Source organism: Artemia sp. Qi Xiang Cuo, chromosome 13, assembly GCF_049724085.1.
Source record: "Artemia sp. Qi Xiang Cuo chromosome 13, ASM4972408v1, whole genome shotgun sequence".
NCBI lineage: Eukaryota > Metazoa > Arthropoda > Branchiopoda > Anostraca > Artemiidae > Artemia > Artemia sp. Qi Xiang Cuo.
Genome location: NC_142806.1, coordinates 13,555,717 through 13,569,839, shown reverse-complemented (window position 1 = coordinate 13,569,839; position 14,123 = coordinate 13,555,717). Strand labels below are relative to the sequence as shown.

General features: G+C 32.5%; 1 protein-coding gene across 4 annotated transcripts in view; it reads left to right on the top strand.

Moving 5' to 3' along the window:
* LOC148944984 (uncharacterized) overlaps window positions 1–14,123 on the top strand; it is a 51,630-nt gene that overhangs the window by 26,846 nt on the left and 10,661 nt on the right. For all 4 annotated transcript variants that reach the window (XM_089098811.1, XM_089098810.1, XM_089098812.1 and 1 more), the window contains exon 3: window positions 11,781–12,060. In XM_089098811.1, the coding sequence (XP_088954937.1) occupies window positions 11,781–12,060 (280 nt within the window). The remainder of the gene's footprint in view (window positions 1–11,780; window positions 12,061–14,123) is intronic.

The window sequence follows — 14,123 nt, the reverse complement described above, 5'->3', positions numbered from 1 at the left end:
TCTAGTTTAGTTTATATATAGTAAATCGTTTGTAGTCTTACCTTCGAGACATAGCTTAGAGTTTTAGTTTAGTTTAGTTTTAGTTAAGAGTTTAGAGTTTTAGCTGAGTCTTAGCTTAGAGTTTTTGTTAGAGTTCTAGTTTAGTTTAGTTTTAGTTAAGAGTTTAGAGTTTTACCTTAGAGTCTTAGCTTAGACTTTTGTTAGAGTTCTACTTTAGTTTAGATATAGTTAAGCGTTTGGAGTTTTACCTTCGAGACTTAGCTAAGAGTTTTAGTTTAGTTTAGTTTTAGTTTAGAGTTTAGAGTTTTTTTTAGAGTTCTAGTTTAGTTTAGTTTTAGTTAAGAGTTTGGTGTTTTACCTTAGAGTCATAGCTTAGAGTTTTAGTTGGAGTTCTAGTTTAGTTTTAGTTAAGAGCTTATAATTTTATCTTATAGTCTTAGCATAGAGTTTTTTGTTATAGTTTTAGTCTGGTTTAGTTTTGATTCAGAGTTTCGAGTTTTTAGCTTAGAGTCTTAGCTTAGAGTTTTTTTGAAGTTGAACTTGAGTTTATTAATAGTTAAGAATTTAGAGTTTTTAGCTTAGAGTCTTAGCTTAGAGTTTTACTTAGAGTTCTAGTTTAGGTTGGTTTTAGTTAAGAGTTTAGAGTTTTAGCTTAGAGTCTTAGCTTAGAGTTTTTGTTGAAAATCTAGTTTATTTTAGTTAAGATTTTAGAGTTCTAACTTAGAGTCTTAGCTTAGAGTTTTACTTAGAGTTGTATTTTAGTTTAGTTATAGTTAAGGGTTTATAGTTTTAGTTTGTACTCTTAGCTTAGATTTTTATTTAGAGTTCTAGCTTTAGTTTAGTTTTAGTTAAGAGTTTTGAGTTTTACCTTAAAGTCTTAGCTTAGAGTTTTTGTTAGGGTTGAAGTTTAGTTTAGTTATAGTTAAGAGTTTAGAGTTTTAGCTTAGAGTCTTAGCTTTGAGTTTTAGTTAGAGTTATTGTTTATTTTAGTTTTAGTTAAGAGTTATAGCTTAGAGGTTTCGCCTAGAATCTTAGCTTAGAGATTTAGTTAGAGTGTTAGGTTAGACTAGATTAAGTTAGGTTAGATTAGGTTAGGTTAGGTTAAGTCAGGTTAGGTAAGTTAGGTTAGGTTAGCTAAGTTAGGTTAGGTAGTAAACATCTCTCCATGTTTAAGTTAGGTTAGGTTAGGCTAGATTAAATTATGTTAGGTTAAGTTAGGTTAGGTTAGCCTACGTACGCGCGCGTACGTAGGCTAACCTAACCTAACCTAACCTAACCTAACATAACTTAATCTAGCCTAACCTAACCTAACTTAAACATAGAGATATGTTTACTAGCTAACCTAACCTAACTTAGCTAACCTAACTTACCTAATCTGACTTAACCTAATCTAATTTAACCTAACTTAACCTAGTCTAACCTAACACTCTTACTAAATCTCTAAGCTAAAATTCTAGGCTAAATCTCTAAGCTATACCTCTTAACTAAAACTAAACTAAACAATAACTCTAACTAAAACTCTAAGCTAAGACTCTAAGCTAAAACTATAAACTCTTAACTATAACTAAACTAAACTAAACTTCAACTCTAAGTAAAACTCTAATATAATAATATAAGTTAGAACTATAAAATATAAAATAAAATAAAATATATTTTAAACAAAAACTCTAAGCTAAGACTATAAGATAAAACTCTAAACTATTAACTAAAACTCAACTAAACTAGAACTCTAAGTAAAACTCTAAGCTATGACTCTAAGCTAATTCTAAAATTCTAAACTCTTAACTATGAATTAACTAAAGTTCAACTTCACAAAAACTCTAAGCTAAGACTCTAAGCTAAAAACTCGAAACTCTGAACTAAAACTAAAATAAACTAGAACTATAACAAAAAACTCTAAGCTAATAATCTAAGCTAAAATTCTAAACTCTTTACTAAAACTAAACTATAACTCTAACTAAAACTCTAAGATATGACTCTAAGTTAAAACACAAAACTATTAACTAAAACTAAAATAAAATATAACTATAAAAAAAACTCTAAGCTAAGACTTTACGCTAAAAAAATCTAAAGTCTTAACTAAAACTAAACTAAACTAAATTTCTAAGCTATGTCTCGAAGTTAAGAGTCCAAACGCCTTACTATACCTAAACTAAACTAGAACTCTAACAAAAACTCTAAGCTAAGACTCTAAGGTAAAACTCTAAACTCTTAACTATTACTAAACTAAACTTCAACTCTAACAAAAACTCTAAGCTGAGACTAAGCTAAAACTTTAAACTATTAACTAAACTAAACTAGAACTTCAACAAAAAAAACTCTAAGCTAAGACTCTAAGCTAAAAACTCTAAACTCTTAACTGAAACTAAAATGAACTAGAACTCTAACAAAAACTCTAAGCTAAGACTCTAAGCTAAAACTCTAAACTCTTAACTAAACCTAAACTAGAACTCTAACTAAAACTCTAAGCTAAGATTCTATGGTAAGACACCAAATTCTTAACTAAAAGTAAATTAAACTAGAACTCTAACTGAAACTCAATGGTAAATCATCAAACTCTTAACTAAAATTAAACTAAACTAGAACTCTAACAAAAACTCTAAGCTAAGACTCCAAGGTAAAACTCTAAACTCTTAACTAAAGCTAAACTAAACTAGAAGTCTAACAAAAACTCTAAGCTAAGACTCAGCTAAAACTCGAAACTCTTAACTAAAACTTAACCAAACTATAACTTTATGTAAAACTCTAATCTATGACTCTAAGCTAAAACTCTAAATTCTTAACTGTAACTAAACTAAACTTTAACTCTAACTAAAACTCTAAGCTAAGACTCTATGGTAAAACTCTAAACTCTTAACTAAAACTAAACTAAACTAGAACTCTAAATAAAACTAAGCTAAGACTCTAAGCTAAAAACTTTAAACTCTTAACTAAAACTAAACTAGAACTCTAATTAAAACTCTAAGTCTAAGCTAAAACTCTAAACTATTAACTAAACTAAACTAGAACTTCAACAAAAAAAACTCTAAGCTAAGACTACGCTAAAAACTCTAAACTCTTAACTAAAACTAAACTAGAACTCTAAGCTAAGACTCTAAGCTAAAATTCTAAACTCTTAACTAAAACTAAACTAGAACTCTAACTAAAACTCTAAGCTGACTGTATGCTAAACACTGCTAAAACACTAAACTCTTAACTAAACTAGAACTCTAACAAAAAAAAACTCGAAGCTAAGACTACGCTAAAAACTCTAAACTCTTAACTAAAACTAAAATAAACTAGAACTCTAACAAAAACTCTAAGCTAAGACTCTAAGCTAAAACTCTAAACTCTTAACTAAACTAGATTTTCAACAAAAACTCTAAGCTAAGACTCTAAGATAAAACTATAAACTCTTAACTAAAACTAAACTAAACTAGAAATATAAGTAAAAACTCTAAGCTAAGAGTCTATGATAAAAACTCTAAATTCTTAACTATGACTAAACTAAACTTCAACTTCACAAAAACTCTAAGCTAAGACTCTAAGCTAAAAACTCTAAACTCTTAACTAAAACTAAACTAAACTAGAAATATAACAAAAAACTCTAAGCTAAGACTCAAAGCTAAAATTCTAAACTCTTAACTAAAACTAAACTAAACTAGAACTCCAACTAAAACTCTAAGCTATGACTCTAAGGTAAAACACCAAACTCTTAACTAAACTAAACTAGATTTTCAACAAAAACTCTAAGCTAAGACTCTAAGATAAAACTCTAAACTCTTAACTAAAACTAAACTAAAACTCTAACTAAAGCTCTAAGCTAAAACTCTAAATTTTTAACTATGAATTCAATCTATTTAAACTTCAAATAAAGACTAATATAATACTATCAGCTAAAAACTCGATACCAAGAACTAAAACTAAAACATACTAGAACTCTAACGCAAAACTATAAGCTAAGAAAAAAAACTAAAATAAACAAATATAAAATAAAACTAAACTAGAAATACAACTAAAATTCTAAGAAAAGACTCTAATGAAAAACATCAAACTATTAACTACAAATATAATAAACTATAAATCTAACAAAAACTATAATATAAGACTCTAAGCTATAAAAAACTGTAAACTATTAACTAAAACTAAACTAAACTATTGCTGAAAACTATGTTTCGAAGGTAGGACTCCAAACGCTTTACTATATCTAAACTAAACGATAACTTTAACAAAACCTCTAAGCTAAGACTCTAATGTAAAACTCTAAACTCTTAAGTATTACTAAACTAAACTTCAACTCTAACAAAAACTCTAAGCTGAGACTCTAAGCTAAAACTCTAAACTATTAACTAAACTAAACTAGAACTTCAACAAAAAAAACTAAGCTAAGTCTAAGCTAAAACTCTAAACTAAAACTAAAATAAACTAGAACTCTAACAAAAACTCTAAGCTAAGACTCTAAGCTAAAATTCTAAACTCTTAACTAAAACTAAACTAGAACTCTAACTAAAACTCTTAAGCTGACTCTCTGCTAAAACACTAAACTCTTAACTAAAACTAAAATAAACTAGAACTATAACTTAAGCTTTAAGCTAAGACTCCAAGTTAAAACACTAAACTCTTTACTAAAACTAAACTAAACTAGAACTCTAACAAAAACTCTAAGCTATGACTCTATGCTAAAACACTAAACTCTTAACTAAAACTAAAATAAACTATAACTTTAACTAAAACTCTAAGCTATGACTCTAAGCTAGACTCTAAATTCTTAACTATAACTAAACTAAACTTCAACTCTAACAAAAACTCTAAGCCAAACTTCAACTCTAACAAAAACTCTAAGCTAAGACTGTAAGCTAAAACTCTAAAGTCTTAACTAAAACTAAACGAAACTAGAACTCTGATAAAAACTCTAAGCTAAGACTCTAAGCTAAAACTCTAAACTCTTAACTATTACTAAACTAAACTAGAACTCTTAACTAAAACTCTAAGCTAAGACTCTAAGCTAAAAAAATCTAAACTCTTAACTAAAACTAAACTAAACTAAAACTCTAACTAAAGCTCTAAGCTAAAACTCTAAACTCTTAACTATATCTAAACTAAACTAGAACTATAACAAAACTCTAAGATAAGACTCTAAGCTAAAACTCTAAACTCTTAACTAAAACTAAACTAGAACTTCAACAAAAACTCTAAGCTAAGACTCTAAGCTAAAAACTAAACTCTTAACTAAATTCTAATTCATTAAATTGGTCAAGTGCAAACTTACACAGCCATATACGTATTCAATTAGTATAAAAAACCGATAATTCTTTTTTTATGGAGAAAGATCGCCAGTTTGCATAATGTATTGTAATAGGAAAGTTCGTGGCCAATTTCATAAATAAAGAACGTGTGCTGTTAAAGAGTAGAAAATGACCAAGAAATAAATAAATCAGCATATAGCCTTAGAAAGAGTTGTTTCCTTGTATGTTCGAGCAAAACAGAAATCAGAACCAAGTTCAGCAAAGCTCTTTTCTTTGAAAAATACTTTTAAGGAATGCTTCTTGAAAAGAGCTTGGCTAGACTAGGCCTAGCCTTGATGTTACTAGGATTTTTGGCATTCCAGGATCTTTTAACCATGAAGCAGTTTAAAGGTAAACATTAATGATTCTAAAAGAAAGTATCAATATATAGGCTACCCTATTGGTAGTTTTGTAGACCTGATAACTTCCACTGATAGCCTGCCTTATGTAAGCTAAGGTAATACACCTAGTAGGCTGTGTGATTTGCTTGAATATTTAGATATAAATCTACCTCATAGTTATTACATAATAGTAGCATATACCTTTTATGCTTTTTTTTATATTAGATATACAAATTACTTAGGTGAACATTGTTTAACTAAGCAACTCTAAGCTACAAATATTGTCATTTACTCTTATAAACAAAGCACTATAAAGTCAAAACAATAAACAATTTTTAAACATCAAATTATTATAGAGAAACAGGAATAAAGTTATACAGAATACTTTTTGGTTTTCTTATTTAATATATGATCCACTAAAATGTCATACAAAGGAAATTACATTACCCCACTAATAAATAGAGACAACAACAAAGTCATATAGATGGCTTTTCATAGTTCCAAATGCAGTTCAGGCAACTTGATGGTCATATATCAATCCTAAAACTTAGTCAACCTACCTGAGAATTGATGTCGCCAGGAAAATTATGCTCATGATGCTTCTTCATCAGCAAGTTCTGTAGACATTGTCTGTTATGAGTCAACCCAAAAATCTTAGTCATCTCTATTGTAATGTTTTCCTTGTATATTCGAGCAAAACAGAAATCAGAACCAAGTTCAGCAAAGCTCTTTTCTTTGAAAAATACTTTTAAGGAATGCTTCTTGAAAAGAGCTTGGCTAGACTAGGCCTATCCTTGATGTTACTAGGATTTTTGGCATACCAGGATCTTTTAACCATGAAGCAGTTTAAAGGTAAACATTAATGATTCTAAAAGAAAGTATCAATATATAGGCTACCCTATTGGTAGTTCTGCAGACCTGATGACTTCCACTGATAGCCTGCCTTATGTAAGCTAAGGTAAGACACCTAGTAGGCTGTGTGATTTGCTTGAATATTTAGATATAAATCTACCTCATAGTTATTACATAATAGTAGCATATACCTTTTATGTTTTTTATATTAGATATACAAATTACTTGGGTGAGCATTGTTTGACTAAGCAACTCTAAGCAACAAATATTGTCATTTACTCTTATAAACAAAGCACTATAAAGTCAAAACAATAGACAATTCTTAAACATCAAAATATTATAGATCAGCAGTAATAAAGTTACGCAGAATACTTTTTGGTTTTATTATTTAATATATGATCAACTAAAATGCCATATAAAAGAAATTGCATTAACCCACTAATACATAAAGACAACAAAAAAGTCATACAGATGGCTTTTCATAGTTCCAAATGCAGTTCAGGCACCTTGGTTGTCACATATCAATCCTAAAACTTAGACAACCTACCTGAGACTTGATACGGCCAGGAAAATTAGGCTCATGATGCTTCTTCATCAGCAAGTTCTGTAGACATTGTATGTTATGAGTCAACACCAAAAATCTTAGTCATCTCTATTGTAATGTTTTCCTTGTATATTCGAGCAAAGCAGAAATCAGAACCAAGTTCAGCAAAGCTCTTTTCTTTGAAAAATACTACATTAAGAATGGAACTTGTTCTGAAATGCCCTTTGAAAAGAACATAACATAGCATAACATAGCATAACATAACATAACATAGCATAACATAACATAACAACATAACCTAACCTAACCTCACATTTGAAATTACTAAGAAACCGGGGGTCCTTTGAGGACCGGGAGCTTTCTTCGGGGTTGGGGTGGGGTATGAGGGCCCTTTTGAGGTTGGGGTAGAGGACCTCACGACACTGTTCAAATGAAACTTGTGTATTATAACGACCACAGAGTTTCACCCTCAAATTCTCTTCTAAAACCTTTTCTAAAATCATCTTTTAAAATGTCTCTGTTTTGCCGAAATAATTCCCTAAAATGTCTAAAACGGTTTCGCCCAAATAACCCTAAACGTAATTTCTGCGTGTTCCTTTTGTTTTTGGCATCCCTGCGCTGTCACATTTCAAATTACTAAGAAACCCTTTCGTGAATCAATAATTCCCCTTAGAAACAACAAATTAATTCCCATTTTTCTTGACAAATCAATCAACCATGATATCATCTGTCAGACATTAAAACTTTGCCTGGAAACAATAATCGACCTTTGGAAATTTAGGTCATTGACCCACTTTGATTAACCACGTGTTCTCCCCGTTAGACTCAATAATCCAGAAAACATCCATCAAAGTGAGAAAATTCCTGTTTTTCCATTCTCACTGACAAAAACCATAAAACAGACATAAATTGATGTTGACATCCATGAAAAACATCAAATAAATCGACTAACACTCATAACCGTCCAAGAAACAACCATAAACGTGAGAAAAATCCTGTTTTTTCAAGTGAGAAAAATTCTGTTTTTTCATTATCAGTGAGAAAACCATAAACCACATGGTTCGTACCGGAGTACTAGGGTCCTTTCTACTCCTATCAGCGCCTGGAGCCTTATTAGTTTTAATCATTTTAGTACTGTCGCCAATTTTTACTCACAAATCAAATCTTTCTTCACGTCCAAGGAATCACCAACTTTTTCATTTTCCTCTATATCTTTCCCTGCAACTCTCTTAGTTAAGCACACTCTCAAAATTTTCAGCCCATTTCTCTTTAGTTCTTTCCTTATCGCTCATTGTGGCCCCATTTCTGTTTTAACTGGGCCAAGTCCGGATTGACTACCCCCTCTCAATTTATCAACATGCCAGTACAATATTTTACTATTATGCCGTCTAGCCGTATCTTCCTGATCTTCGGCAATTTTATCTATGGCCTCCACTTCACACCTCGTTAGTTCATATTTTAATGCTTTTTCCACTTTCTTTACATTCCTTTTGTTTTCATATGATCTATTACTCAGATAATTATTGTACAAGTCCTTTCTCCTTTCTATTAAACATAAAGCTTTTTCACTAATATTCTAAGCTGCAGTTCTAATTTTCTTCCCTAAGACACCTTCAGCAACTTCACAAATTATTTTTCTAAAATTATTTCCAACCCTTTCCACATTATCAAATTTTAAACTCAAGTGTAGTATTCAACTGTTCCTGGAAAGTTTCTCTCAGATTCTCATCCTGGAGTCTACCAAAATCATAACTTCCCGGGAGGTAGCTACCCTACCGATATTTCAACTTTAAATTAACCCTTGACTCTACTAGATGATGATCTTTACTTTTAACATCAATAACAACACCCCTATATACCCTAGTATCTTGTATTGATCCTGCCAGTCTTCGGTTTACTATAACATAATCAATTAGGTTTGCTGTCTTACCATCACGTAAATACCATGTTAACCTATGAGCCATTTTATGACCAAACACCGTATTGGTTATAACTAGATTGTAAAAGTCTGTATCCATTACTGTTTTCTTTTCCTACGCAAAATTTACCTAGGCTAGGATACCATCTATCCCTATTTCTACAGACCTAAGCGTTAAAATCTCCTAGTAAAACCATCATATTTCTACCTGGGACCCTGTCCATTTGCTCCTGTAACTGTAAGTAAAATTCATCTGAGTAACTAGTATCTCCGTCCGTCGGTTCTACAGGGGCATATACTACTATAACTGATACCCTGAACTTTTTAGTCATAATATGAGCAATTGGTATTCCATTAATAATACCTTCTCAGCCTAAACAAGACTTAGCAGCTTCCTTATTCATCATGAGCCCTACTCCCTGTCTACGAACCCCATTCTTCCTGCCTGAGTAAACAAATTCTATATCACCTAATTTCATGCTTCCTACCCCTGGGATATGGGTTTCTGAAACTCCTAATAATTCCAGTTCAAATCGTCTGAATTCGTCAGTCAAAATGTCGATACGATGGTCATTTTTAGCCGCGTAGCATTCCAAGTTCCAATTTTCATGTTCTTTAAATTATTGAAATTATTTTCGCCTCAGGAAAAGCAACGATCCCGGATACCAGTGCAGGACGGGGATCACATATCTTCTCAAGTCTACACCGAAGTGCTTAAGCCGGCTTAGAACCAAGAAGCAAGGCAGCAAGAAGGCCCTGGGACCTCCATGAATGGAGGCTTTGTGCAATCCTGGGCCCATCTTGGTCACAACATGGTTTTCAGCACTTGGCGATGCTTTTCTATCAACAAGAGTCGAAATCCTTCACAGACAATTTCAAGCCTATTACCCCCAACTCATTATATATTCATGCCTACAAATATTATGCTACTACAGGGAGGCAGCCCATAATAGATAAATTAGCTAGGAAGAGGTTTTTCAGCCCAAGACGCCCGTCAAAACAGACCAAGCCCAGAAGAATTGTCCATTAGTCAGAATCCCGTGCGAATGCTGTGTCGTTTACTAGGTTATAATTTCCTCGAGGGGTGCCACTCCTCGAGTGGGAATAGAGTTGACCACAAGGTCTCCAGTCTTGCAGGTACCCCGAAAGGGTCGAGGTAGCCCTTTGCAGAGGCCATTGTCTATAGATCTGGAACTTACGCCCTGCCGCAGTTGTTCTCCTATAGAGGATCCTCCCACGATGGTGTTCTGCATCACCATGCTGGGAGAAGGTTTGTAACTCATGGGACTTGTGAACAAACCAGTGGGCCCTTTTGAGTGTACATTTGAGGGGACTTCTTCCTCCTCCGCCTGTATTTATGACCCCGGGTGAGGGTGCCCCAGTTTTTATTATGGACCCCCAGGGACAGGGTCGTAGGGTGTTCCCCTATCACCACCTGGGGACACACTGAGAGGCCTGGGGGAGGCCAGGAACATAAGTTAAGACAATAAAGCCAAAACAATAAAATGAAAGCAGATTTATAAAATGATGATAGAAATTATGGTACTTAGGCTACATGTTATAGCAACCACACTAAAGAAATGAAGTTAGTCCCAGTGAAATATAACAAAATATGACGAAAAAACAACACCTTAGCGACAAAATTATGGATATCATAAGCTATTGGAAATTCTTTATGGTTTTAATTTGTATTAAAATTGCGATAGGTCTATTGCGGTAGGGTTGTGGATATTGCAATCCAAACGAGAATCAGGGTGTCGGTTGTGAATTGGGTACTTACGTATTATATTGACCACACTGAAGAAGTTAAGTTAGGATAATCATAATGAAATATACCAAAATATGATGAAAATATAATACTTTAAAAACAAAATGATGGAAACTACAACAGAGAATTATGGAAGGCAAGCCGCCCAGGATGCATTATATTAAATACCTAATTTAACTAGCTCAATCTATTAAATATTTTATTAAAATTACCTGAATAGTGGTATATCTCCTTCAGGCTAAGCTAACTATCTCCGAGTGCACACAGAGGAACAATAGATCAAGGACAACACTGTGGTCGATATAGTACGTAAGTACTGTGAATTGATATCGAATTTGCCTCTCTGATTCTCAATTTGAGAGTCTGGACTCTAACAGTACTGCCAATTCATGAAAACTTATGTATGGAAGCTAAATATATTTTTCAAAACCTAAGGAGACGGGGGCAAATTTCGTGTTTTTTTTTATACTTTTTTTCTATGAAAATACAAAAAAAGCTATTTTCTAAGATGACATACCCCTCCAATCTCAAAAGGATGTTATCAAAATTTAAGGGGGGAGACGAATCCTCAATTGAAACCGTTTTTTTATGTTATTAACTGTTGTTTTATCCGATAAATTTTATATTATGTTATACTATATAGCATAATTCCATGAGCTAGTTTATTTTACAGGTTTTATAATATGTTTTTATTTTGTGAAATAGTTTTATCACAATTCATAAATTCCTTAGGATATTAAATATACTTTTATTATGTTCATTTTATCACAATTTATTCCTTCTAGCCATATTGCATTGTTTTGAAAGGTCTTTTACACAACGAACTTGTCCCTTGACATTTATTTTATCGTTCTATTTTACTATACTTTTATCTGAGACATATGGGTTTTGTTTCCCCTTTTCTGGCGCTTTTTCAGGCCAGAACACAAATAAACTCGTATATCCTCTAGTATACGAATATAATAAGATTTTTATTCCAGTATCTGAATATATATTTATTATATTATAAGCTAATTTATTTGACATTTTTTGTAATAAGCTGTTATTATCTGAGCTATTACATTATGTTTTATGCACTCAATAATTTTTCCAGGTTGGAAGCGACTCCAATCTAGAGCTAAACATAGCTAGCAAGTCTCGCTCGTTTATTCGCAACCTACAAGCAGCAGATCTGTACAACCTTTATCAGACTTTAAACAATATGAAAACTGAGCTTATTTGGGCAACGAGTCCAAATGAAGAAGAAAATGCCCCTGAAGTAACACGACCACAGAAAAGGAAAACCTTTGCCCGTCGGACATCGGTAACAAACATGCCTATGTCGTCCGCATCAAGCATCAGCACTGCCATATCAGATACGGACTCTGAAATAGGTAAAAAGCAAAGACTTAGTTTTGTCACAGACAAAAAGTATAGAATACAGATGCATAACTTGCCCTTCCTGTAATGTTCTAAAAAGGGGTCGGGTATAACACGTGCCTTTGGAGCTATTCATAACAATGGAACTGTATGTAGAAGACGGTATTGCCTTGTCTATTGAACAATTAATTTATTTTTATTGACCAATATCAATTATAACATCACAGGATTGCAATTAATAAGTAATCACCAAGAAACTTATGATTAGTTAATGATTTATTTTTAATTAACCTTAATTTTTTGTAAAAATTAAATATTCTCAGTAAGTTTGCTTAAAAGAGACAAAATTTATGAAAATACTTTTATCCATGGTTACATGGATACACACATAGATGTTCTTGAACAATATAAATGTTTTGTCAATGGAGCAGAAGAAATGCCGTGTGGCCAAACTATTTAGAATTGAATGGGTGATCTTTTCGATCTGTTTTTTTTTTCGATTAAACTGAGCAGAATTTTCTTTTTAAAGTTCAGGAAAGGGCAGTCTCTAAAAATACAGTAAAATACCTGCTAGAAGAACGCTAAAAATAAGTTCAAAAGAAACATAATTTAAGCAATTTGGCAGCTTTGGGAGTTCCTTATGGTACTTTCAAGTTTACTTGAAACCCTTGACAACCCAGGGGACATAAAATTGCCTTTTCAATCGAATTTCACAGTCAAACCACCGATTTTCAATGAATCTCGACGTTGGCTAATCCCTAGGGAAAATTCCCTAATGGACCCTTTTTCTTTGAAACGGTTAGACGACGCTAAGGCTCGTAAAATGACTCAAAGGTATTGAATCCCCTTAAACAAAATTTGTGTTTTTATTGATTAAATAAAAAAAACAAGTTTTTTTAACTGAAAGTAAGGAGCGACATTAAAACTTAAAACGAACAGAAATTATTCTGTATATGAAAGGGGCTGTCCCTTCCTCAACACCTCGCTCTTTACGCTAAAGTTTGTATTGTTTAAAAAAAAATGGAGTTTTAAAAAAGAGTCAAACTAGTGTAAAGAGCGAGACGTTGAGGAGGGGACAGCCCCTTTCATATAGGCCTATACAATAATTTCTGTTCGTTTTAATGTTTCTCCTTACTTTCAGTTTTAAAAAAAAACTTTTATTTAATTTCTGAACATTTTTTTTGAATCAATGCAGGTTTGGATTTTGGCTCAACGAAATTTGCATATCAATTTTATTTTTTTTGGTTAAATGGCTTTCTCAAAAGTTGTTTAATTTTATTTACGAACGTTTTTATTAGTAATAAATATACATAATTTACGAATTAACTTACGTCACGAACTTCTATATTCACATATTTTTAATGCATATATTAGGGGGTTCGCCCCCTAGTCAATACCTCGCTCTTTACGCTAAAGTTCGAATTTTGCTGCAAGTCTTGAAAAATTACCCCTTAATCACAAAGGCCGTTAATCAGAATAAATAGCTCTTATGAAAGTATTAAAAAAACTTTAGCTTAAAGAGCGAGGTATTGACAAGGGGGCGAACCCAATATTATACGTAATAATTTCTGTTCCTTTTAATTTTTTATGTTGCTCCTTACTTTCAGTTGAAAAACTAGTGTTTTTTTTATTTAATTTCTGATTGTTTTTTTAAATAATGCTGGGAAATCCGGCGCCCCCTTCATAGCAATGCCCTTTCTCCAATGAAATCTTCCTCCATGGAAAGATACTCCCACGTAACCCCCGCCCCCAACCCCTCTTCCCTCTGCTACTAGAAAAAATCCCCCTGATAACGTCTGTATACTTCCCAATAACCAATACTATATGTAAACATTGGGCAAAGTTCATAACTTGCAGCCCTTCCACCGGGAACTGTGGGGGATTCAGTCATCCTCAAAGACATAGTTATTATTTTTCGACCATGCTGAACAAAATGGCCATCTCAAAACTTTGATCGGTTTACTTTGGGAAAAAATGAGCGTGGGAGGGGGCCTAGTTGCCCTCCATTTTTGGGTCACTTTAAAAGGGCACCAAAGTTTTAATTTCCGTTCGAATGAGCCCTCCCGCGACATCCTAG